At 50.1% G+C, this 26716-nt stretch overlaps 1 protein-coding gene across 10 annotated transcripts in view; it reads right to left on the bottom strand.

Annotated features, from left to right (window-relative positions):
- LOC140424893 (sickle tail protein-like) overlaps positions 1–26716 on the bottom strand; it is a 931095-nt gene that overhangs the window by 542669 nt on the left and 361710 nt on the right. The window contains exon 1 of one of the 10 annotated variants that reach the window (XM_072508469.1): positions 11141–11285. The exons of the other annotated variants lie outside the window; for them this stretch is intronic. Within the exon in view, the coding sequence (XP_072364570.1) occupies positions 11141–11207 (67 nt within the window). The 5' untranslated portion in view covers positions 11208–11285. Of the gene's footprint in view, positions 1–11140; positions 11286–26716 lie in introns of those variants that run through there. 10 annotated transcript variants of the gene reach the window in all.

Here is a 26716-nt window from a genome sequence, read left to right on the forward strand (position 1 = left end):
AACTCCGCCCCTGCCTAAGCCCATCATTGAAAACAGGATCCATGCTTTTGTTACCTCCAGAGTGTTATGACTACTCAAATGCACCCCTGGCCAGTGTCCCTATGGTAACCTCTTCATACTTGAGGTCCTACAAATCTCTGCTGCCTGTACCCTAACTTAGGCCATCCTGTTGACTCATCACCCGTGTTTTCGGACCTACATTGGTTTCCAGTTAAGTAATATATAAATTTTAAAACACAGTTTGAAAACATTGTGAGATTACACAACATTAGTTTTCAAATTCTTCCATGCCCTTTCCCTCATTATCTCTGTCACCTCTTCCAGCTGCATGATCCTCTGAGATATTAGGAAGGAAGATGTGTTGGGCATTTTGAAAAACTTGAGGATAGACAGGTCCCCTGGGCCTGACGGCATATATCCAAGGGTTCTATGGGAAGCAAGAGATGAAATTGCAGAGCCGTTGGTAATAATCTTTTCGTCCTCACTGTCAACAGGGGTGGTACCAGGGGATTGGAGAGTGGTGAATATCGTGCCCCTGTTCAAAAAAGGGTCTCGGGATAACCCTGGGAATTACAGGCCAGTTAGTCTTACTTCAGTGGTAGACAAAGTCATGGAAAGGGTGCTGAAGGATAGGATTTCTGAGCATCTGGAAAGACACTGCTTGATTAGGGATAGTCAGCACGGATGTGTGAGGGGTAGGTCTTGCCTTACAAGTCTTATTGAATTCTTTGAGGTGGTGACCAAGCATGTGGATGAAGGTAAAGCAATGGATGTAGTGTACATGGATTTTAGTAAGGCATTTGATAAGGTTCCCCATAGTAGGCTTCTGCAGAAAGTAAGGAGGCATGGGATAGTGAGAAATTTGGCCAGTTGGATAACGAACTGGCTAACCGATAGAAGTTAGGGAGTGGTGGTGGATGACAAATATTCAGCCTGGATCCCAGTTACCAGTGGCGTACCGCAGAGATCAGTTCTGGGTCCTCTGCTGTTTGTGATTTTCATTAATGACTTGGATGAGGGAGTTGAAGGGTGGGTCAGTAAATTTGCAGACAATACGAAGATTGGTGGAGTTGTGGATAGTGAGGAGGGCTGTTGTCGGCTGCAAAGAGACATAGATAGGATGCAGAGCTGGGCTGAGAAGTGGCAGATGGAGTTTAACCCTGAAAAGTGTGAGGTCGTCCATTTTGGAAGGACAAATATGAATGCGGAATACAGGGTTAACGGTAGAGTTCTTGGCATTGTGGAGGAGCAGAGAGATCTTGGGGTCTATGTTCATACATCTTTTAAAGTCGCCACTCAAGTGGATAGAGCTGTGAAGAAGGCCTATGATGTGCTAGCGTTCATTAACAGAGGGATTGAATTTAAGAACCGTGAGGTGATGATGCAGCTGTACAAAACTTTGGTAAGGCCACATTTGGAGTACTGTGTACAGTTCTGGTCGCCTCATTTTAGGAAAGATGTGGAAACTTTGGAAAAGGTGCAAAGGAGATGTACCAGGATGTTGCCTGGAATGGAGAGTAGGTCTTACGAAGAAAGGTTGATGGTGCTAGGCCTTTTCTCATTAGAACGGAGAAGGATGAGGGGCGACTTGATAGAGGTTTATAAGATGATCAGGGGAATAGATAGAGTAGACAGTCAGAGACATGTTCCCCGGGTGGAACAAACCATTACAAGGGGACATAAATTTAAGGTGAATGGTGGAAGATATAGGGGGGGATGTCAGAGGTAGGCTCTTTACCGAGACAGTAGTGGGGGCATGGAATGCACTGCCTGTGGAAGTAGTTGAGTCAGAAACATTAGGGACCTTCAAGCAGCTATCGGATAGGTACATGGATTACGGTAAAATGATATAGTGTAGATTTATTTGTTCTTAAGGGCAGCACGGTAGCATTGTGGATAGCACAATTGCTTCACAGCTCCAGGGTCCCAGGTTCGATTCCGGCTTGGGTCACTGTCTGTGCGGAGTCTGCACATCCTCCCCGTGTGTGCGTGGGTTTCCTCCGGGTGCTCCAGTTTCCTCCCACAGTCCAAAGATGTGCAGGTTAGGTGGATTGGCCATGATAAATTGCCCTAGTGTCCAAAATTGCCCTTAGTGTTGGGTGGAGGTGTTGACTTTGGGTAGAGTGCTCTTTCCAAGAGCCGGTGCAGACTCAACGGGCCGAATGGCCTCCTTCTGCCCTGTAAATTCAATGATAATCTATGATTAATCTAGGACAAAGGTTCGGCACAACATCTGTGCTGTATTTTTCTATGTTCTATGTTCTCTATCTGCATTCCTCCAATTCTGGAATCTTGAGCATTCCTGATTTTCATTGTTCCACCATGGGTGACCATGCCTTCAGTTGTGATGACCCTAAGCTGGGAATTCCCTCTCTACCTTGCTTTCCTCAAAACCTACTTCACTGACCGAAATCCTGGAACTCCCTTTGTAACAGCACCGTGGGTGTATTGACACCAGGTAATTGCAAGGCGGCAGCTCACCACCACCTTTTCCAGGGCAATTGACAATCAGCAACTAATTCTGGTCTAGCCTGAGGCGGCTGCCGGGCCGGAGAATCGGCGGGGGGCCGCGCGAATCGCGCCACGCCGCCCCGACGGCAGGATGCCATTCTCCCGCCCGTGAAAAAACGGGCGGGCGGGCATGGCGCCGGGCAGTAGAGAATCGCCGCAAACGGCCATAGCGGCGATCCTCTGGCGCCGCCTCAGGTGGGCCGAGCGGCCGTCTGAAAAAATACGAGTCCCGCCGGCGCTGTTCTAACATGCTCTGGGCCAGCGGGACCTCGGGGTTGAAGGGTCCGGGGGCGGCTTGTGGGGGGGTCCAACCCCAATGAGGCCCTCCGTAGTGGCCTGACCCGCGATCGGGGCCCACCGATCGGCGGGCCGGCCTCTCTGGCTGCGGACCTCTTTTCTTCCGCACCGGCTCCTGGATCCCTGCGCCATTTGGCGTCGGGGTAGGCGCAGGGATGATGGCCAGTGCGCATGCGCTAGTTGGCACTGGCCCAACTGCGCATGCACGGACCCCGCGGTACCGGGACCGGCAGCTGGAGCAGCGTGGGCCGCTCCAGCGCCATGCTGGCCCCCCCAGGACCCAAGAGTCGGGTCTCAGAACCGGCACCGGAGTAAAGTACTCTCGTTTTGGCGCCAGCACTCTAGCGCCGGACCAGAGAATCGCGCCAGTGTCCATGAAAGAATTGTAAACGGTTTTGGTTATCTGCCAGAATATCAACTTATGCGACCCAATGTCAAATTGCCTTGTAATGGCCCTGCAAAGAGCTTTGGGATGTTTTACTGAAATTAAAGACACGATATAAAAAAGACCATAAGACACAGGAGCGGAAGTAAGGCCATTTGGCCCATCGAGTCCACTCCACCATTCAATCATGGCTGATTTCAACTCCATTTACCCGCTCTCTCTCCATAGCCCTTAATTCCTCGAGAAATCAAGAATTTATCAACTTCTGTCTTAAAGACACTCAACATCCCATCCTCCACCGCCCTCTGTGGCAATGAATTCCACAGACCCACCACTCTCTGGCTGAAGAAATTTCTCCTCATCTCTGTTCTAAAGTACGAAGTCTTACAACACCAGGTTAAAGTCCAACAGGTTTGTTTCGATGTCACTAGCTTTCGGAGCGCTGCTCCTTCCTCAGGTGACATTCACCTGAGGAAGGAGCAGCGCTCCGAAAGCTAGTGACATCGAAACAAACCTGTTGGACTTTAACCTGGTGTTGCAAGACTTCGTACTGTGCTCACCCCAGTCCAACGCCGGCATCTCCACATCCTGTTCTAAAGTGACTCCCTTTTATTCTAAGGCTGTGCCCCCGGGTCCTAGTCTCCCCTGCTAATGGAAACAACTTCCCTACGTCCACCCTATCTAAGCCATTCATTATCCTGTAAGTTTCTATTAGATCTCCCCTCAACCTCCTAAACTCCAATGAATATAATCCCACGATCCTCAGACGTTCATCGTACGTTAGGCCTACCATTCCTGGGATCATCCGTGTGAATCTCCACTGGACCCGCTCCAGTGCCAGTATGTCCTTCCTGAGGTGTGGGGCCCAAAATTGCTCACAGTATTCTAAATGGGGCCTAACTAATGCTTTATAAAGCATCAGAAGTACATCCCTGCTTTTATATTCCAAGCCTCTTGAGATAAATGACAACATTGCATTTGCTTTCTTAATTACGGACTCAACCTGCAAGTTTACCTTTAGAGAATCCTGGACTAGGACTCCCAAGTCCCTTTGCACTTCAGCATTATGAATTTTGTCACCGTTTAGAAAATAGTCCATGCCTCTATTCTTTTTTCCAAAGTGCAAGACCTCGCACTTGCCCACGTTGAATTTCATCAGCCATTTCTTGAACCACTTTCCTCCACTGTCTAAATCTTTCTGCAGATGGAAGTTGTTGTTGGATCTCATGAGACATCATAAAGACTAAAAGCTTTGAAAAATGTTGGCTGCAGTGTTTCACACATTACAACAGTGACTATACTTCAAAGAATTTTATTGACTATAAAGTTCTTTGGGACAACCTGAGCGTGTGAAAGTTACTATATAAATGCAAGTCTTTCTTCTTGTTTCATAGAAATCAGTGAAGATTTCCAGGAAGTGCATTGCTTGATAGCAAAAAAAATAGATATTCATGCGTAACATTAGTTTTGCTTGAATTGAGACATTCTGCATGGAAATTGTGATACATCTCACCAATAACTGCATTGTTTTAACTTTTGGTAGGTGGTTTATTACGAAGCTTGCCCAAAAAGAGCAAGCTGCTGTCCTTCCGAGGCCTATTTGGCAGCCATATAAATATCTAGTTAATGACCAACTGTTTGACATAGCACCACTTTTATCTGCATTGCAACAAGCATGCCAAAGCCTGGCAAGTGATTTAATGTTTGGCCTCAAACAATGAAAAAAACAGTGTTCATTTAATTATGGGCATTTGGATTAAAAATGTGATTACTTAAATGGTTGGAGCAAACAGAAAGTTAAAAAAACAATCATTCAAGTCTTATCCTTCAAGGATCTTTTCTTTTCATGTAGTGGATAAGGCTGGAAGACTATTGATCAGCAATTTCAAGGCATCAGAGCTTTTTGTTTCACATGGAATGCAGTTTTGGCCTTTTCAACTTGGGAGTCTGGTTTCAATTAAAATGAACTTTGCTTGTAGGTCATCTTATAACCCACTGATAGCTATAGGAATGTTTTTGTCTTTGGTCGACTGATGTTCCATTAACAATGTCCCTCGGCAAAAAAGAAATCAGCAAAAATCACGCACAGCATGACACAAGTGATATTGCAATGATCATAATGATCATTAAGCAAAGAATGCTGTGAACTTCCGGTCAGTTCCTCCACAGAAGACTTAAAAAAGAAACAGAATGAAAGCAGCCCAGCTGTCAGATTACTGGAAATTCAGGATTAGTTAAAACTTCCCTTGAACAAAAAAGGGCACCCGAAGTGGCTGGCTATAAAATTAAGCAGTTCTGCAAGGTTGTCAGCAATGCGACCAGTGCCATGACAGTATCTTAATTGGGAACCCATCATGTCTATTCTTGATTTTCTTGTGGCCATTAAAAAAAATACAAAATACCACTCTGTAAATGTTTGTAACCTGCCCTGCACCAAAGATCAATAATTGTATAACAAGGCATGATGGTGAACCATAAGATCATTAGAAATAGGAGGCGTAAGGGCGACACATGGCACAGTGGTTAGCACAGCTGCCTATGGCGCTGAGGACCTGGGTTCGAATCCCGGCCCTGGGTCACTGTCCGTGTAAAGTTTGCACATTCTCCCTGCGTCTGCGTGGGTTTCGCCCCCACAGCCCAAAGATGTGCAGGTTAGGTGAATTGGCCACGCTAAATTGCCCCTTAATTGAAAAAAAAAAATTGGGTACTCTAAATTTAAAAAAAAGGAAATAGGAGGAGGTGGTCATTTGGCCCCTTCAGCCTGTTCTGATATTCAGTAAGATCTTGGTTGATTTTATTGTGGCCTTAACTCCATTTTCCTGCGAGCATCTCCTGGATTTGATCAAAGATCTGTCTTACTTAGCCTTGAACATATTCAATGAGTCAACCCCCACAGCTCATTGGGGATGAGAATTCCAAAGTTTAATAATTCAGAGAAAAAAAGCCTTCCTCATCTCTGTCTTAGATGGGAGACCCCTCATTTTTAAACTGTGCCCCCAAGCTCCAGACTCTCCTTGATGGGAAAAATCCTCCCAGCACCCACCCTGTCAAGTCTCCGAAGAATCCTGCACACCACACACATGTTTCAACGTGACCATCGCTCATTATATTTTAGCCCAACAAGTATCAGACCTAACCTGTTCAACCTTTTGTCATAAGATGACCCTTTCACCTCAGGAATCAGTCAAGTGAACCTTCTCTAAATTACTTCCAATGCAAGTATATCCCTCCTTAAGTAAGGAGACCAAAACTGTACACACTACTCTTGACGCAATCTTACCAATGCCGTGTACAGTTGTAGCATCACTTTCCATTCCCTTTGCAATAAAGGTCAACTTTCCATTTGCCTTCCCAATCACTTGCTGGACCTGCATGCTTTTTTTTGTGATTTGTGTACCAGGACACCAGATCCCTCTGTATGACTGGTTTCTGCAAACTCTCCACTTCAAGTAATATTATGCTTTTCTATTCTTCCTGCCAAAGTATTAACACTCACATTTTCACACATTATACCTCATCTGCCAAATTCTTGCTCATTCACTCAACCTGTGTCCCGGTTTGCTTTCCTACCTATCTTAGCTAATTCAGCAATTATTTAAGTCATTAATATGGATTGCAAATAGTTGAGGCTCCAGCTCACCCCCTGTGACACACCATTAGTTACAGTCTGCCAATCTGAAAATGACCCATTTATAAAGCATTTAGATAGTTACATGGGTAAGATGGGTATAGAGGGTTATGGGCCAAGTGCGGGCAACTGGGACTAGCTTAATGGTAAAAACTGGGCGGCATGGACTGGTTGGGCCGAAGGGCCTGTTTCCATGCTGTAAACTTCTATGATTCTATGATCTCTATGCTCTGCTTCTTGTTAGCTAACCAATCCTCTACTCACGCTAATCCACCTCAACACCTTGAGCTCTTCTCTTGTGTAATACCTTTTATGTGGCACCTTATTGAATGCCTTTTGGAATTTGAAATACACCATGTCTACTCACCCTGCTTATTACTTCCTCAAAGAACTCAACAAGTTTATCAAACACGACTACCCTTTCACAAAACCATGTTGACTCTGCCACAAGGCAGTGGCACACTGGTATTTTCTTTTTTTTAAAAATAAATGTAGAGTATCCAATTTTTTTTTTTTCCAATTAAGGGGCAATTTAGCGTGCCAGTCCATCTATCCCTGCACATCTTTTGGGTTGTGGGGGTGAGACCCACGCAGACATGGGGGGAATGTGCAAACTCCACATGGTCAGTGACCCAAGGATGGGATCACCATAGTGGACTAATAATCCAGAGACCCAAGTTAATGCCCTGGGGACCCAGATTCAAATTCCACCATGGCAGATGATGAAATATTAATTCAATAAAAAGAACATCTGGAGTTGAAAATCCAATGATGATCATGAAACTATAGTTGATTGTCGTAACAGCCCATCTGGTTCACTAATGTCCCCTAGGTAAAGATATCTGCCATCTTTACTTGTCCTGTTGACATGACAGACCTACCAGAGGTGGCAGCATAGTAGTACAAGGTCAGGAAGGGATTGCCCTGAGAATCTTCAATGTCAACTCCAGACCCATGAATTCTTATGGCATAAGGTCAAACATGAGCAAGGAAACCTCCTTCTGGTTATGACCTTCGCAACCTCTTCCTCCCCTCCCCTTCCACTCCCAGCTGATGAGTCATTACACTTCCATGTTGAACATCACTTGCAAGAAAGACTGAGGGTGGCACAGTAAGTACTCTGGGTGGGTCACTTCTTTCATCGTCATGAAGAGTGGCTCAATAGCTCCACTATGATGAATGCTATTCATTATGTAGACTTCCCACATCCAGCCGTGAATGATGGTGGACAATTTAACAACTCACTGGAAGAGGAGGTTCCACAAATATCCCCATTCTCAATGATGTAGGGGCCCAGCACATATGTGCAAAAGACAAGGCTGAGGCATTCGCTACAATCTTCAGCCAGAGGTGCCAAGTGGATGATCCATCTCGGTATCCACCGGAGGTCCCCAGCATCACAGATGTCAGTCTCAGCCAATACGATTCACTCCACATGATATCAAGAAACAGCTGAAGGCACTGGATACTGCAAAGGCCCTGACAATATCTCAGCAATAGTATTGAAGACTTGTGCTCCAGAACCTGCCGCACCCCTAGCCAAGCTGTTCCAGTACAGCTATAACACTAGCATCTACCCGGCAATAGAAACATAGAAGATAGGAGCAGGAGGAGGCCATTCAACCGTTCGAGCCTGCTCCACCATTTATCACGATCATGGCTGATCATCCAACTTAATAGTCTAATCCTGCTTTCTCCCCATAACCCTTGATCCCATTCGCCTCATGTGTCATATCTAGCCGTCTTTTGAATGTATTCAATGTCTTAGCCTCACCTACTTCCTGTGGTAATGACTTCCACAGGCTCAACACTCTTTGGATGAAGAAATGTCTCCTCACCTCTGTCCTAAATGGTCTACCCCGAATCCTCAGGCTGTGACCCCCTGATTCTGGACACAACCACCATCGGGAACATCCTCCCTGCATCCACCATATCTAGTCCTGTTAGAATTTTAGAAGTCTCTATGAGACCCCCCTTATTTGTCTGAACACCAGCGAAAACAATCCTAACCTAGTCAATCTCTCCTCATATGTCAGTCCCGCCATCCCCAGATTCAGCCTGGTAAATCTTCGCTGCACACCCTTGAGAGCAAGAACATCCTTCAGAATTGCCCAGGTGTCCCCTGTACACAAGAAACAGGACAAATCAACCCAGCCGATTACCGCCCTATAAGTCTACTCGCCATCATCAGCAAAGTGATGGAAGGAGGCATCAACAGTGCTATCAAGTGGCACTTACACAGCAATAACCTGCTCACGGACGCTCAGTTTGGGTTCCACCAGGGTCACTCAGTACCTGACCTCATTACAGCCTTGGTCCAAACATGGTCAAAAGAACTGAATGCCAGAGGCGAGTTGAGAGTAACTGCTCTTGACATTAAGGCAGCATTTGACCGAGTATGGCATTAAGCAGCCCTCGCTAAACTGGAATCAATGGGAATCAGGGGGGAAACTCTCTGCTGGTTAGAGTCATACCTGGCACAAAGGAAGATGACTGTGGTGGTTGGAGATCAATCATCCCAACTCCAAGACATCACTGCAGGAGTTCCTCAGGGTAGTGTCCTCGACCCAACCATCTTCAGCTGCTTCACCAATGACCTCCCTTCCAGCATGAGGTCAGACGTGGGGATCTTTGCAGATGACTGCACCATGTTCAGCACCAGTTGCGACTCCTCAGATAATGAAGCAGTCCATGTCCAAATGCAGCAAGATCTGGACAATGTCCAGGCTTGGGCTGACAAGTGGCAAGCTGTATTCGAGCCACACAAATGCCAGGCAATGACCATCGCCTACAAGAGAGGGTCTAACCACCATCCCTTGACATCCAATGGCATTACCATCGCTGAATCCCCCACAATCAACATCCTGGGGGTTACCATTGACCATAAACTGAATTGTATTAGACACATTAATACTGTGGCTAACAGGGCAGGTCAAAGGCTAGAAATCCTACAGCAAGTAACTCACTTCCTGACCCCCCAAAGCCTATCAACCATCTTCAAGGCACAAGTTAGGAGTGTAATGGAATACTCTCCACTTGCCTGGATGGGTGCAGCTCCAACAACACTCAAGAAGCTCGACACCATCCAGGACAAAGTAGCCCGCTTGATTGCCCTCCCTTCCACAAACATTCAAACCCTCCACCACCAACGATCAGTGGCAGCCGTGTGCACCATCTACAAGATGCACTGCAGTAACTTATCAAGATTCCTTAGCCAACACCTTCCAAGCCCACTACCACTAACATCCAGAAGGACAAGAGCAGCAGATACATGGGAACCCCACCACTTGGAAGTTCCCTTCCAAGTCACTCACCACCCTAACTTGAATATATCATCTATTCCTTCACTGTCGCTGGGGTAACATCCTGGAACTCATTTCTTAATAGCACAGTGGGCGTACCTACACCTCAAGGACTGCAGCGGTTCAAGAAGGCAACTCACCACCATTCTGAAGGGCAACTAGGAATGGGCAATAAATCTTGCCTAACCAGCAACGCTCACATCCCGTAAAATGAATTACATTTTTTTTTAAAATGTGTTGTGGGGAGAAGGCAGGAGAATGGGGATGAGAAAAGTATCAGCCATGATTGAATGGCAGAGAAGACTCGATGGGCCGAGTGGCCTAATTCTGCTCCTATGTCTTATGATCTTATGGTCTATTGCACCCAAAGCTCATCCAATATCTGAAACTGCAGCCAGCACATCAAAAGGAAAGGAAAATGCCTTCTGAATGTAAAAACAGGATTGCGCCTCAGAGTGGAATATGAAGTTAAAGGTTTAATCAGATTCATCAGTATCCTAGAAATTAAAAACTAGATCAATATACAGCATCTCAGCACCTCCACCACACAAAATGCACAAGCAAATTCCTCAGCACTCATTCAGATAAAGTATAGTCAGAGCTTTGGAGTTGAAAATTATCCACCCTGATCTCATCACCTCTAAAAAATATTGGCTTGTGTACACTATTCACTTTTAATGCCAAATACTATGAAACAGTTAATGTGGACTTCAACCGTTCACATTCCTCTAGTTTAGGAAGCACAGCCTCTGTTCAGCATCTCATTTACTGAACAAGTTACTCGATTTACACTCTGACATCACCAGGAACATGCCATACACCATTCAGGTTATTTTAAGACCGCTTCCTACAAAACAAACAAATGCAGGCGTACAGCGAGAGTCGACATTCAGCAAACTACTCGTATTTTTCAAGACCATTTCAGATTTATGTGGTATTCTGAACTCCGGCGTTTCGAAGAAGAGTAGCTAATAGTTCAGTACAGTCGTCTATCCATACAGGGAATTGGTTACTTACTCATAACATGTCTGCTGTCTGGCTCTTTTAGACACTCCTCAGGCTCATGATTTGAACTCTCCTCCATTTTTCTAGACTGGAACAAATGTTTTACAGAAACCTACACCTCAGAAACATAGCTTACTTTTCTCAAGCACTTTATAAACATCGCACTTCTGCAAGCTATCCAAGCAGACGTATGAAATAAGCTGGCTATCGGCAGCAACAAGTATCCTTTATTTAACGCTAATGGCCCTCAGTGGAATAGTAGGCTGCAGTATGACTGAAAGAAGCTACTGGTCGACTAATCCCTGGGCTGTGCTCAGTTAGCAGTGCAACAGGTGTCTGTCTTTTCAGCATACCCAACTCTATCGCAGTGTCCCACAGACCAACAATTCAGTCTTGCAATTTTAAAACCAGTTAATAAGCAAAGTACATCATTTAGTGCAGCAAGTTGAAAAACAAATCAGGCAATAGAAAAGATTAGCTTGGTACATTCAGAACATAAGGCAAATCACATAGTTTTTTTAAAATTTAGAGTACCCAATTCATTTTTTCCAATTAAGGGACAATTTAGTGTGGCCAATCCACTTAGCCTGCACATCTTTGGGTTGTGGGGGCGAAACCTACGCAAACACAGGGAGAATGTGCAAACTCCATACGGACAGTGACCCAGAACCGGGATCGAACCTGGGACCTCAGCACCGTGAGGCAGCAGGGTTAACCCACTGCGTCACCTGCAAATCACATAGTTAAGTGATATATATAAATACATCTAAATGATGCCGATTGCAATAACTTCTACACAGCAAAATGTTGTGTGAGCTGCAGCCAATGCTATGAGTGGTTAACCCTATCGAGAGACAAATTGCATTCTTCTTTTACAGTTAGCACGTCTTATGATGGGGAAGTATGGAAAATTTCTTTGGTTCCTAGTCAAATGGGACAACTAGCTTTAATCACAAACGTAACTCCACTGTAATGAAAGTAAACATAGTTTACCTGAATAAACAAAAAGAACATTTGTTTCAAAGAGAACATCAATCACCTTATCGGAACCTTGGCTGCATAGGAACTATTTACTGCTATTCAAAACTAATCCCCTCAAATCACACACTTTGGGGGATATTTCTGTTGTGTATTGCGCGTAACTAAATGATAAATTGCTTCATGATTTTGTGGCAAGCTGTGGCCTTCCCCCCCCCGCCCAATGCTTGTGTTTTGTTTTGGGGTAGACCATTCTATGGATTCTATGAAGACCTCATTGAAAAAACAGGGATTTCAAATTCAGAAATTAAAATGATATTAGTTTTTTTAACAGAGCTAAGTATTAGAAATTGCATTTTACACAATAATTAATTGAATCAGGTGGGAATGAATGCTTTACTTAAAATTCAGTGCAGTTTTCTCTTTTGGATTCTTTTAGAATCCCCCCTCCCCCTCCAGCAGGGACTGATTTCCTCCCAGAAAAGGTAAACAATATGTGGTTTTGCAAAGCACATGGTTGACATCACTAAACATTGCAAATTACATATGTAGTTTATCTATGGTCCCAAAGCAGTAATTAAGTGTAAATGGACCGAACAGTGCTCAAATCGTATTCTCGTTTACTGTATGCTGAGACTGTAAGAGACGATCGTCACATGCACAGATCCATTAAACAGTAGCGCCCTATCCTATTTCCAGGATAGTTCCCGGACTCTTAATATTTTCCTTCTTCATGCCCATGTCGGAAAATGTGGACCAGATTTTGGTGAATTCTTACAACAGAGTTCACTGTGTTTCCCAATCAGGTTTAGAACATAGAAAATAGGAGCTGGAGTAGGCCATTTGGCCGTTCAAGCCTGCTCTGCCATTTAATAGGATCAAGGCTGATCCTCTATTTCAAAGCCACACTCCTGTTTTCTCCCCATATTGGGGGGTATCTGATATGTGGGGTCTGAAAGTAAGCGTGCAGGTACAGCAGGCAGTAAAGAAGGCACATGGTATGTTGGCCTTTATTTAAAGAGGATTTGAATATAGGAATAGAGATGTTTCACTACAATTGTATAGGGCATTGGTGAGGCCACACTCGGAGTTTTCCGAGTTTTGGTGTCCTTATCTGAGGAAGGATATTCTTGCTTTGGAGTCGAGCGAAGGTTTATCAAGCTGATTCCAGGGATGGTGGGACTGTCAAATGAGGACAGACTAAGGGGTAAACCTTTTAGGACTGAGTTGAGAAGAAATCTCTTCACCCAGAGAGTGGTAAATTTGTGGGATTCACTACCACAAAAAGTAGCTGAGGCCAAAATGTTGTGTCATTTCAAGAAGGAATTAGATATACCTCTTGGAGCTAAAGGGATCAAGGGATACGAGGAGAAGGTGGGATAAGGGTATTGAACTTAATGATCAGCCATGATCATAATGAATGGCAGAGCAGATTCAAAGGGCCGTATGGCCTCCTCCTGCTTCTATGAGGCTGTTTAGCACAGGGCTAAATCACTGGCTTTGAAAGCAGACCAAGGCAGGCCAGCAGCACGGTTCAATTCCCGTAACAGCCTCCCCGAACAGGCGCCGGAATGTGACAATAAGCGATTTTCATTTTCTATATTTTTATGTCTCTAATGGGGGGCTGGGGTGGGCAGGATTACCACTGTTGGTGGGGGGCCCTCCAATGGACTATGGGGCACCTACCTTAAATACTTACCCCAATGGCCCACAGTGAGGTCCACGCATCAGGCCCACGCTGGCAAATGGTTGCACCAATCCACACCCACGTGAATCCTGACCCAGGGAGCCAGAGCATCATGGAGGTGCGGAGAATCTGGTGTCCAGCCTGTTGAAAGGATGCAAATGAGTCATTTTGACCAATTTTGATCTTCCATTGGCGAGCCTTGATGTTGCTGCCAGCAGGGGACCGGAGCATTGGAAACAGATTGGCACCCTTTTTTCCCAACACAGGATTCTCTGCCTCATCGGGAACTCCACTACCGATGGTGGAGAATCCAGCCCAAAAGGCTATAGCTGTCTCCATAAGGAGTTTAAGTTACTCATGTGGGTCAGTTATATTTTGAAGGCAATGGTAATTAGGTTTCAGCTCCATGTGGCACATCCCAGGAATGCCATGTTGTTACAGAAATAGGATACGCAGGATGGTACCCTTTTGGGCGTTTTTGCATAGAAATATGTGACTCAGCTTGAGAGCAGCTTTAAATCAGGCAGTTTGGCTGGAATTTTCCAGACCCTCGCACCAGTGAGATCTTCCAGTCCTACTGAAGTTAGTGGACGTTTCAATGGCTTACTGATACGCCACAGGGGAACCTGCCACAGAGAGGCAGGAAGATGCCAGCTTTTATGTCTGGAGCTGGAACAGCTTGGAAACAGGCAGAGAGGGAATCTATCAGAAGCTGTAATGCAGCTATGGACCAGAAGCGAGGGCAATCAGAAATCAGGGGTATTTCTGAGTCACCAAGTAAGAATGGTGTGAGACCGATGATTGACATGGGGCATCCACAAAAGTGAGGAGCTTAAGGAGAGTTGGAGGCTTGCTTAGCATGATGGTAGTGGGATAGTAGGAACACGGAGGGAAATCAAATTGAATTCCTGAAAGCCATGGCACACACTGGTTAGGTCCCAAGAAAAGTGAAGTAACCCTCAAGATCCTGTAAGGTACGGGGTATCTCTTGGGTAGAAATAAAAATAAAACGGTCTGTGTTTGCAATGGGACATGGATAAGGTAAGAAAGTGAGCAAATTTTTGGCAAGTGGAGTATAATGTGGGAAAAAGTGAGGTAGTCTATTTCAGTGGCAAGAATAATAAAACAAAAACATATTTAAATGGAGAGAGTCTGCAAAATGCTCTGATACAGACGGACCTGGGTGTCCTCATACCTGAGTCACCAAACGTTAGCATGCAAGTAAAGCAAGTATTAGGGAGGTTAATGGAATGTTCCGGGTGCGGCGATGACCAGCTAAGTCGCACGTTTCGGCAGCTCCCGGTGGAACGGACTTTTGGGCTCTTAATAGGAGCCCCATCGGCAATTTTAACGGCAAATAACACTGTGCGGTAATCCAGAAGAGAATCCCCCCTGGACACGCAATAGTGGTGAGATTTCTCCGATATAAGGACAGAGAGATGGTCCTCAGATGGGCGAAGAAAACTCGGAACAGTAGGTGGGAGAATGCGGTGATCCGCGTATATCAAGATTGGAGTACGGAGGTGGCGAGAAGGAGGGCAAGCTTTAATCGGGCCAAGGCGGTGTTGCATAAAAGGAAGGTCAAATTCGGAATGCTGCAACCGGCAAGACTGTGGGTCACACATCTAGGGAAACACCACTACTTCGAAATGGCAGACGAGGCGTGGACATTTATTGTCGAGGAGAAGCTGGAGTGAGCGGGCCAGAAAAAGAACGTTTGGGACAAAAGTGGGGGGGTGAATTTGTGGGATGAAGGGGGGAAAAGGGGGAAGAGAGGGCTTCCCAAGTTGTTAAACCTGCGAACCTGTAACTTCTCTCTCTTCCCCATGTCGTGGGGGAGGGGGTGAGGGAGGATGAGGAGCTGAGGGCGCCGGCCATTGGGGGCGGGGCCAAAAGGGAAGCGCGGGCTTTGTTCCCACGCAATGCTAATCATGGCGGGAACAGGGAAGCAGGAAGGAGGGGGCCTCGCACAGTGTGAGCCGAGGTCACGGGGCGAAGCCGAGGTCGGCCAGAGTTTGCTGACTTCTGGGAGCAACATGGGGGGTGCAATTACGCTAGCTTGGGATCTAGCGGGGGGGGGAGGGGTTAACTGGGTTGCTGCTGCTGGGGAGAGGGGGGAGCTGGGGCGGGGGGGCGCCGCCTCGGGGGGATACAGCTACGTGGGAACCGGGTGAGGAGCTGGATTGAAAAAGGAAATGGCTAGTCGTCAAGGGGGGGGGGGGGTAAAGAGCCCCCCAACCCGGTTGATCACGTGGAATGTGAGCGGGCTGAACGGGCCGATTAAGAGGGCACGGGTACTCGCACACCTAAAGAAACTTAAGGCAGATGTGGTTATGCTTCAGGAGACGCATCTGAAGCTGATAGACCAGGTTAGACTTCGCAAAGGATGGGTGGGGCAGGTGTTTCATTCGGGGCTAGATGCAAAAAACAGGGGGGTGGCCATACTAGTGGGGAAGCGGGTAATGTTTGAGGCAAAGACTATAGTGGCGGATAGTGGGGGCAGATACGTGATGGTGAGTGGCAAACTGCAAGGGGAGGAGATGGTATTAGTGAATGTGTATGCCCCGAACTGGGATGATGCCAATTTTATGAGGCGTATGTTAGGACGTATCCCGGACCTAGAGGTGGGGAAGTTGGTAATGGGTGGAGACTTTAATACCGTGCTGGACCCAGGGCTGGACAGATCGAGGTCCAGGACCGGAAGGAGGCTGGCAGCAGCTAACGTGCTTAAGGATTTTATGGTGCAGATGGGAGGAGTAGATCCCTAGAGATTAGTAGACCTAGGAGTAAGGAGTTTTCGTTTTTCTCCTATGTACATAAAGTATTTTCACGAATAGATTTTTTTGTTTTGGGAAGGGCACTGATCCCAAAGGTGACGGGGACGGAGTACACGGCTATAGCCATCTCGGATCATGCTCCACACTGGGTGGACCTGGAGATAGGGGAAGAAAAACAACAGCTTCCACCCTGGAGAATGGACATGGGTTTATTGGCAGATGAGGGGGTGTATTGAAAGCTACTTGGAACTTAATGATAATGGGGAGGTACAGGTGGGAGTGGTCTGGGAGGCACTGAAGGCAGTGGTTAGAGGGGAGCTGATATCTATTAGGGCACATAAAGGAAAGCAGGAGGGTAGGGAAAGGGAGCGGTTGTTGAAAGAACTTCTGAGGGTGGACAGACAATACGCGGAGGCACCGGAGGAGGGACTGTACAGGGAAAGGCAAAGGCTACATGTAGAATTTGACTTGTTGACTACGGGTAATGCAGAGGCACAATGGAGGAAGGCACAGGGTGTACAGTACGAATATGGGGAGAAGGCGAGGAGGTTGTTGGCCCACCAACTGAGGAAAAGGGGAGCAGCGAGGGAGATAGGGGGGTGAGAGATGAGGAGGGAGAGATGGAGCGGGGAGCGGAGAGAGTGAATGGAGTGTTCAAGGCATTTTATGAAAGATTATATGAAGCGCAGCCCCCGGACAGGAAGGAGAGAATGATGTGCTTTCTGGATCAGCTGGAATTTCCTAAGGTGGAGGAGCAGGAGAGAGTGGGGCTGGGAGCACAGATTGAGATGGAGGAAGTAGTGCAAGGGATTGGAAGCATGCAGGCGGGGAAGGCCCCGGGACCAGACGGATTCCCAGTTGAATTCTATAAGAAATATTTGGACTTGCTGGCCCCGCTACTGTTGAGAACCTATAATGAGGCGAGGGAAAGGGGGCAGCTGCCCCCGACTATGTCAGAGACAACGATATCGCCCCTCCTAAAGAAGGAAAAAGACCCGCTGCAATGCGGGTCATACAGGCCCATTTCCCTCCTGAATGTGGATGCTAAGATTCTGGCCAAGGTAATGGCAATGAGTATAGAGGATTGTGTCCCGGGGGTGGTCCATGAGGACCAAACTGGGTTTGTGAAGGGGAGACAGCTAAATACAAATATACGGAGGCTGTTAGGGGTAATGATGATGCCCCCACCAGAGGGGGAAGCGGAGATAGTGGTGGCGATGGATGCCGAGGAAGCATTTGATAGAGTGGAGTGGGATTATTTGTGGGAGGTGTTGAGGAGATTTGGCTTTGGGGACGGGTATATTAGGTTGGTACAGTTGCTGTATAGGGCCCCGATGGCGAGCGTGGTCACGAATGGACGGGGATCTGACTATTTTCGGCTCCACAGAGGGACGAGGCAGGGATGTCCTCTGTCCCCGTTATTGTTTGCATTGGCGATTGAACCCCTGACCATGGCACTGAGGGGTTCCAGGAAGTGGAGGGGAGTACTTAGGGGGGGGGGGAGAAGAACACCAGGTATCTCTGTATGCGGATGATTTGTTGCTATATGTGGCGGACCCGGCGGAGGGGATGCCAGAGATAATGCGGATACTTGGGGAGTTTGGGGATTTTTCAGGGTATAAATTGAACATGGGGAAAAGCGAGTTGTTTGTGGTGCATCCAGGGGAGCAGAGCAGAGAGATAGAGGATTTACCGTTGAGGAAGGTAACAAGGGACTTCTGGTACCTGGGGATCCAGATAGCCAAGAATTGGGGTACATTACATAGGCTTAATTTAACACGGTTGGTGGAACAGATGGAGGAGGATTTCAAGAGATGGGACATGGTGTCCCTGTCATTGGCAGGTAGGGTGCAGGCGGTTAAAATGGTGGTCCTCCCGAGATTCCTTTTTGTGTTCCAGTGCCTCCCGGTGGTGATCACGAAGGCTTTTTACAAAAGAATTGAGAAGAGCATTATGAGTTTTGTGTGGGCTGGGAAGACCCCGAGAGTGAGGCGGGGATACTTGCAGCGTAGTAGGGACAGTGGGGGGCTGGCACTACCGAGCCTAAGTGAGTACTACTGGGCCGCCAATGTTTCAATGGTGTGTAAGTGGATGGGAGAAGGGGAGGGAGCGGCGTGGAAGAGATTGGAGAGGGCGTCCTGCAGGGGGACTAGCCTGCAAGCAATGGTGACGGAGCCGTTGCCGTTCTCACCAAAGAAATACACCACAAGCCCGGTGGTGGTGGCTACATTGAAAATTTGGGGGCAGTGGAGACGGCATAGGGGAGGGACGGGAGCTTCGGTGCGGTCCCCGATAAGAAACAATCATAGGTTCGTTCCGGGGAGAATGGATGGGGGATTTGGAGCATGGCAAAGAGCTGGGGTAGTACAACTAAGAGATCTATTTGTAGATGGGACGTTTGCGAGTCTGGGAGCACTGACGGAGAAATATGGGTTGCCCCAAGGGAATGCATTTCGGTATATGCAATTGAGGGCTTTTGCGAGGCAACAGGTGAGGGAATTCCCGCAGCTCCCGACGCAGGAAGTGCAGGATAGAGTGATCTCAGAGACATGGGTGGGGGGCGGTAAGGTGGCGGACATATACAGGGAGATGAGGGACAAGGGGGAGATCATGGTAGATGAGCTGAAAGGGAAATGGGAAGAAGAACTGGGGGAGGAGATTGAGGAGGGGCTGTGGGCTGATGCCCTACGTAGGGTAAACTCATCGTCCTCGTGTGCCAGGCTAAGCCTGATACAATTTAAGGTGCTACACAGGGCGCATATGACTGGAGCACGGCTTAGTAAATTTTTGGGGGTAGAGGATAGGTGTGCGAGATGCTCGAGAGGCCCAGCGAATCACACCCACATGTTCTGGTCATGCCCGGCACTACAGGGGTTCTGGGTGGGGGTGGCAAAGGTGCTTTCGAAGGTGGTGGGGGTCCGGGTCGAACCAAGCTGGGGGTTGGCTATATTTGGGGTTGCAGAAGAGCCGGGAGTGCAGGAGGCGAGAGAGGCTGACGTGTTGGCCTTTGCGTCCCTTGTAGCCCGGCGCAGGATATTGTTAATGTGGAAGGAAGCCAAACCCCCGGGTGTGGAGACCTGGATAAACGATATGGCAGGGTTTATCAAGTTAGAACGGATTAAGTTCGTGTTAAGGGGTTCGGCTCAGGGGTTCACCAGGCGGTGGCAACCGTTCGTCGACTACCTCACAGAAAGATAGAGGGAATGGAAAAGAAGTAGACAACAGCAGCAACCCAGGGGGGAGGGGGGGGGCGGGAAGGGCGGGGGGGGGAGGAATCGGACGGACTCTCAGGGATGTTATTGTATATGTATAGGTATTTGGTATATGTAATTGTATATTGGATTGTATTTTTGGAGAGTTTTTATTTTGGACAAGTAGTTGCCATTTAGTTTTGTTTTTTGTTTTTGTTTATATATTACTTATTTATTTGTTTAAAACTGGCCACAGTTATTTATATTGCTTTATTGTTGTGTAAAAGAAACACTACGTATTGTTATGTTTGGCCAAAAAACTTGAATAAAATATATTTTTTTTAAAAAAGGGAGGCTAATGGAATGTTGGCCTTTATTGTAAGGAGCATGGAGAATACAGAAGTTGGGAAGTCTAGTTCCTACCATACAGGGCATTGGGAAGACCACATCTGAAGTACCCTGTTTTGGCCATGTCATGATCGGGAGATATTAGGAATTTCGGGCCATAAATGGGGTCCAAGGTATAACAGGCATTTAGGGGTTAAACAGACATAGAACATTACAGCGCAGTACAGGCCCTTCGGCCCTCGATATTGCACCGACCTGTGAAACCACTCTGAAGCCCATCTACACTATTCCCTTATTGTCCATTTGTCTATCCAATGACCATTTGAATACTCCTAGTGCTGGCGAGTCCACTACTGTTGCAGGCAGGGAATTCCACGCCCTTACTGCTCTCTGAGTAAAGAACCTACCTCTGACATCTGTCTTATATCTATCTCCCCTCAATTTAAAGGTATGTCCCCTCGTGCTAGACATCACCATCCGAGGAAAAAGGCTCTCACTGTCCACCCTATCCAATCCCCTGATCATCTTGTATGCCTCAATTAAGTCACCTCTTAACCTTCTTCTCTCTAACGAAAACAGCCTCAACAGGCTAATGGAAAAGACTGCTAGCAGCAGAGTCAGAGGGATATGCCCACAGCCTGAGTTACCGTATCCCATTCAGACTTAACCTCGTTAGTGGGAATGCACAGGATGCCCTGGTTCAGCCAGGATCATCCACTCAAGATACATTGTCATTCGGGATAACCTTATTTGACCAGCCATCCGTCCATCGCTGAGTTTGATGACATATTTGCCTATCAATGGAAGGTTAGTTGCATGTGAATGGCATTGCTCTGCTCTTTTGTATGAATGGGAGTTGGTAATCAGCCAAGATAACAAGGGATTCCAGTCTGGCCATCTCATGGGAGAGGCTTTGTTTGAGAGGATGGGCGGAGCTTAGAGAGAGAGAGAGAGAGAGAGAGAGAGAGAGAGAGAAAATAAATCCTTTTCTGCACAGCTACAGCAAAAGGCTGTGGCCGTCACCCAGAGAGGCCATGAAGGAAGCAATTCCAGATACAGACTTTCAAAAACGTTCTAACAAGCCTCCTTATTTCTTTTATTGGAGGCAGATCAGAGAAGGTTCACTAACAGTTGATTCCTAGGATAGAGCGGTTGTTTTATGAGGCAAGGTCAAAAGTTAAGCCTATACTCGTAAGAATGAAATATGATTTTACTGAAACACACATCCTGAGGTGGGCTTGATGGGGTCAATGCTAAGAGGACGTTAGCTTTTGTGAGAGAATCCAGAACTAGGGAGCACAGTTTCAAAACAAAGGGTCTTCCACTTAAGGAAAGATGAAGAATGGTCATTAATCTTTAGAATTCATCACCTCAGTGAGCAATGGAAGCTGAGTGTTCTACAAACAACAAAGGTGAAAGTAGTGGAGGTTCTTTTCTTGACAGCGGTAAGTCACCTGGGGCGGGATTCTCCGAAAACTGGCGCGATGTCCGGGACCCCGTGCCAAAAACGGCGCGGATCACTCCGGCGTCGGGCCCCCCCCCGCAAACAGCGCAAATTCTCAGGCCCCGAATGGGCTAGCAGCGGCGTGACGCCATTAGCGATGGCGTCACCCGAAGTGGACGGTGACGCCATGGACGCCGCACGGAGTGGCGGCTCAAAAGACGCGCCCCCACCCCGGAAGACCCGACAAGATGGCCGCCCGCCACACAGCCCCGAGGTTCCAGGACCGCAACATTGAGGTGCTCCTTGACGCAGTGGAGGAGAGGAGGGAGTCCCTGTACCCCGGACACGGCCGCAGGGTCGCCCCACACCTCAGCCGGCGTCTGTGGAGGGAGGTGGCAGAGCCGTCAGCACTGTGGCTCTGACACCACGGACAGGCACCCAGTGCCACAAGGTGAACGACCTCGTCAGGGCAGCCAGGGCGAGTCCCCTCCCCTCCCTACCCGATGTGTGGCACACCCCCAGGTGAAATCAACCCTCACCCTAACCTTTGCACTATACGCGCAACCGATGGCGTGCATTCATATACCTGTCCAACACTGTTGCCCTTTACCCCTGCCACCCACCCGCCCCCCACAGGAGAAGCGCGCACACAGCAATAGGGAGCATGAGAGGACTGGAGGGGGCCCAGCTGATGAGAGGCCACTCACCGTACATGAGGAAAGGGCCCTGGAACTGGCTGGCGGACCCGAGGACCGGGAGGTTGCGGGTGCAGAGGTCGGGGGCCCAACCAGCAAGTGAGCCACCGACAGTCCGTCCCCATATCCACCCTCCCCCATATCCACCCTCCCCCATATCCACCCTCCCCCATATCCACCCTCCCCCATATCCACCCTCCCCCATATCCACCCTCCCCCATATCCACCCTCCCCCATATCCACCCTCCCCCATATCCACCCTCCCCCATATCCACCCTCCCCCATATCCACCCTCCCCCATATCCACCCTCCCCCATATCCACCCACCCCCATATCCACCCACCCCCATATCCACCCACCCCCATATCCCCCCACCCCCATATCACCTGATCACCGCCTGTGTGTCTAACCATGCATGCTTCATTGTGTATTGCAGGAGCAAACATCGAGGCATCCATCCCCGCAGATGCCGACCGCTCACAGGATGCCCCACGGCGACCACGGGAGACGGAGAGACCTGGAGCAATAGGGAGACAACGCCCCCATCTCGTGCGGGTGCGGCGACACAGGCGTGTGCCACCCAGTGACAAGGGGGGCAGCCACAGGCCCCCGTCACAGCCGAGCCACAAAACCACTACCCAGGACAGCCCTACCCAGGACAGCCCTACCCAGGACAGCCCTACCCAGGACAGCCCTACCCAGGACACCCCTACCCAGGACAGCCCTACCCAGGACAGCCCTACCCAGGACAGCCCTACCCAGGACAGCCCTACCCAGGACAGCCCTACCCAGGACAGCCCTACCCAGGACACCCCTACCCAGGACACCCCTACCCAGGACACCGAAGTACAGGCCATGACACAGAGTGGATGGGTGGAGACGAACCGCCACCCCAAAGTACCATGGACTCAGAGTCGGACGATGCGCACGACACAACGCCACTGCTGTCTCCAACACCCTCCACCATTGCAGAGACACTCACCTCGGTTGGGCACTTTAGTGTTGAGGCGTCTGGTACACTCACTGGTGTGCACAACACAGGTACAGCAGGTGGAGGTAGGAGCAGCAGAGGGGCCGGGAGGACGGAGGGCATCCTGGCGCAAGCGAACATCTGCCGCCCAGATGGATCCCGGGTTCCTGGAGTTACCACACCCACACATAGATCCGATGCAACCACCGACCCGGAGACGAGCGAAGAGGGTGACGGCCGGCTTGCGGCGGCTGCAGTCGCAGGTGGAGGAGTGCACCCACGTCCAGGAGCTGGGAGTGGTGCCGGTTATGCGTGCCACCCAGGCCGACACCGCACGGGTGGCGTCCGCGGTGGAGGCAATGGTTGCGACGGTATCAGACATGGGGAGCAGTATGCGAGGCCTGGGGCTTTCCGTGCAGGCGCCGTCTGTGGCCCAGGACATGGCTGCCCTCTCAAAGGAGGCCATGAGCCAGCGCCAGCGGCAGATGGAAGAGGCACTCAACGCCGTGGCCCAGTCTCTGCAGGCAATGTCCCAATCCCTGCAGGCCATGGCCCAGTCTCAGCAGGCCATCGGAGGGCATCGGCGCCATTGCCCATGTGCTAGCCGGCATTGCACAGTCACAGACAGGGATGGCCAACTCCCTGAGCTCCATGGCTGCAAACATACAGACCCTTGTCGATACCAGCACGGGACTCCAGGACTGGCAGCGCCAGGTGTCGGAGGGACGTCGGATGACCAGTTCGTTCGCACCCCCGACCCATGTAGAGGCCTGGGGACCATTGGGCACCCCGATGGAGGAGGAGTTGCTGGTGCCCGTCCCTGGTTCCCCTGTCAGGGAGGTTCAGGAACACTGCAGCACCTCGGATTCCCCCCTTTCCATCCCAGGTGCATCGGGTGGGCAACGGGCAGGACAGGCTGGCAGCTCGCCATCCCAGTCGCCCGGGCCGCAGCCTAGCCCATCTAGGCCAGGACGCCCCAGAAAACAGCCGCCAAAAGGATCCCGAGTCAGAGGGCAGGAATCGCAGGAGTCCACCTCCAGTTCTGCTGTACCGTCTGGGGAACCACCTAGGCCTAATCAAAGGGCCCGTAAAGCCAAACAATTAGACACTGAGTAAGTTGGCACGGGTGCAGGGCACAGACGGTTTTTAGGGGCTGGGGCACGTGTATGCACTGTTTGTTATTAAAATCACGTTAACATCTACAGAAGCTGCCTTTGTGCTCTGTACGAAGCGTGCGGGGGTGTCATGTACATTGAGCGCCAGTGTGTGTGTGTGTGAGGGGTGGTCTTACGCCGGCCTCAGGTGAGTCTGCCCCTTCCCCCTGGGCCGCCCTCACCATCCCCCTGGGCAGAGGATGGGACCGTGCGCTGCAGTGTCACAGCCGCATGCAGGGATGGTCCAGGTGGATGGTGGTACTGTGGCCATGGGTCAGACATCGTCCAACGATGTGGAGCCACGAGCTCATCGCAGAGCGGGTTGTCATCATCCTCCATGGCCTGCAATAGACACGCGTCCACTGGCACCTGTGAGAGCCCGGCCGTCGTGCCGCAGGTGGATCTGCAAAGGAGGAGTGGTGTGCATGCTGTTGGGGTGGGTATGGTTTGGGGGGGGAAGAGGTGAGGGTGCTGGGGGGGTGGATGGGTGGGGGGGGGAGGGGGGAGGGGGGGGGGTGTTCGGGTGTTGCCATGGTGTGCGGTATGTGGCCATACTCGCCGATTCCCACGCCCCCTAGTCAGTGAAGCGGGCAGCTATCAGCCTGTCCCGTGCCCGCTGGCCCAGCTGGTAACGGTGGACAGCCACCCGCCCATGTCTAGCCCGCCTGCCCTGACTATTGCCCCCATCGCCCTCATCTGGAGAGGACTGCGCCTCTTTCTGCTGCTCCTCCACTCCGCCGTCCTCTGCCTGCGGAACATCGCCCCTTTGCTGGGCTATGTTGTGCAGGACGCAGCACACCACAATGATGCGGCCGACCCTATCTGACCGATACTGGAGGGCGCCCCCAGAGAGGTCCAGGCACCTGAAACGCATTTTGATCACAGCAAAGCACCTCTCTATCACACCCCTTGTCGCTGCATGGGCATCATTGTAGCTGTTCTCCGCGTCATTCTGTGGCCTCCGTATAGGCGCCATCATCCACGACCGCAACGGGTAACCCCTGTCACCCAGCAACCAGCCCCTCAGCCGGGGGTGGCGTCCCTCGTACATGCCTGGGATGTAAGACCGCGACAACACGTATGAGTCATGTACACTTCCCGGGTACCGGGCGCAGACGCGCAGGATAATCATGCGGTGATCGCAGACCACCTGGATGTTCATGGAATAGGTCCCCTTCCTCTGGTGAACACGGTTATCTGCAGCTGGCCGCATGGCGACGTGCATCCCATCGATCGCGCCCTGGACCATGGGAAACCCGGCCACGGCAGAGAAGCCCACGGCCCGGGCATCCTGGCTGGCCCGGTCCACAGGGAAGCAGATGTAGCGGTCCACAATGGCATATAGGGCGTCTGTCACTGCCCGGATGCACCGGTGCACCGATGTCTGCGAGATGCCTGACAGGTCCCCACCTGGCATCTGGAATGACCCCGTGGCATAAAAGTTCAGGGCCACTGTAACCTTGACGGACACGGGGAGAGGGTGTCGTTGTCCCCCCCCCCCCCAGTGCCACTCGGTGTCAGGTGTGCCAGCCAGCAGGTGGCAGATGTGTGCCACGGTTTCCAGGCTCATCCGGAGTCTCCTCCTGCATAACCGGTCCGTGAGGTCCTGGTACAACAACCGGGGCCGGTACACACGGGGCCTCCTCGGGTGCCTCCATTGCCGTGGCGCCGCGACGTCCTCCTCCACCTCCTCGTGTTCCTCCTCCACTACGTGCTCCTCCTCCTCGTCCTGTTGGGCGGGTGTCCCTCCAGCCTGGGCGGCTGCTGCCTGCTCCTCTGCGGCAGCCTGCGCCGCCTCTCTGACAGGCTCCTCCTCCTCCTCCTCCTCCAGGGCAACGTGGAGAATAGCGGCTGCCGCCACGGCGGGCAACATCGCGCGGGGGGGGGGGGGGGAAGAAGAGAGAGAGAGACCGACGACATGTCATCATTGCCTGTACCCCATATCCCCCCCACCCCGGTGGCATGGGCGCTACAGTTGGAGGATGGTACCTGGCCAGGCAGACAAACTCCCTTGCCCTCGCAACCCCCCCCCCCCCCTCCCGTACCCGGCACTCCCCCGAAGCCCACCCCCCCCACACACAGACTGCGGCCACGCCATCACCTCTCCTGCGGCCACCCCCCAGGCCGTGACCTACCTCCACGCTGGACGGCATCAACCATCAGCACTGGTTGACGCCGTTAAAATTGTGTTTTGATTTACGCCGACGCATGTCGGCGGGACTTCGGCTCATCCGGCCGGGAGAATATGGGCAGCCCCGGAGTCCATTGCCTCCTGCCCGCCCCTGCCATTCTCCGAGGCGGGCGGCGCGATTGACGCCCCGCCGACTTTTCACCCTTCGGAGAA

The sequence above is a fragment of the Scyliorhinus torazame genome, chromosome 6 (assembly GCF_047496885.1).
Source record: "Scyliorhinus torazame isolate Kashiwa2021f chromosome 6, sScyTor2.1, whole genome shotgun sequence".
Taxonomy (NCBI): Eukaryota; Metazoa; Chordata; class Chondrichthyes; order Carcharhiniformes; family Scyliorhinidae; genus Scyliorhinus; species Scyliorhinus torazame.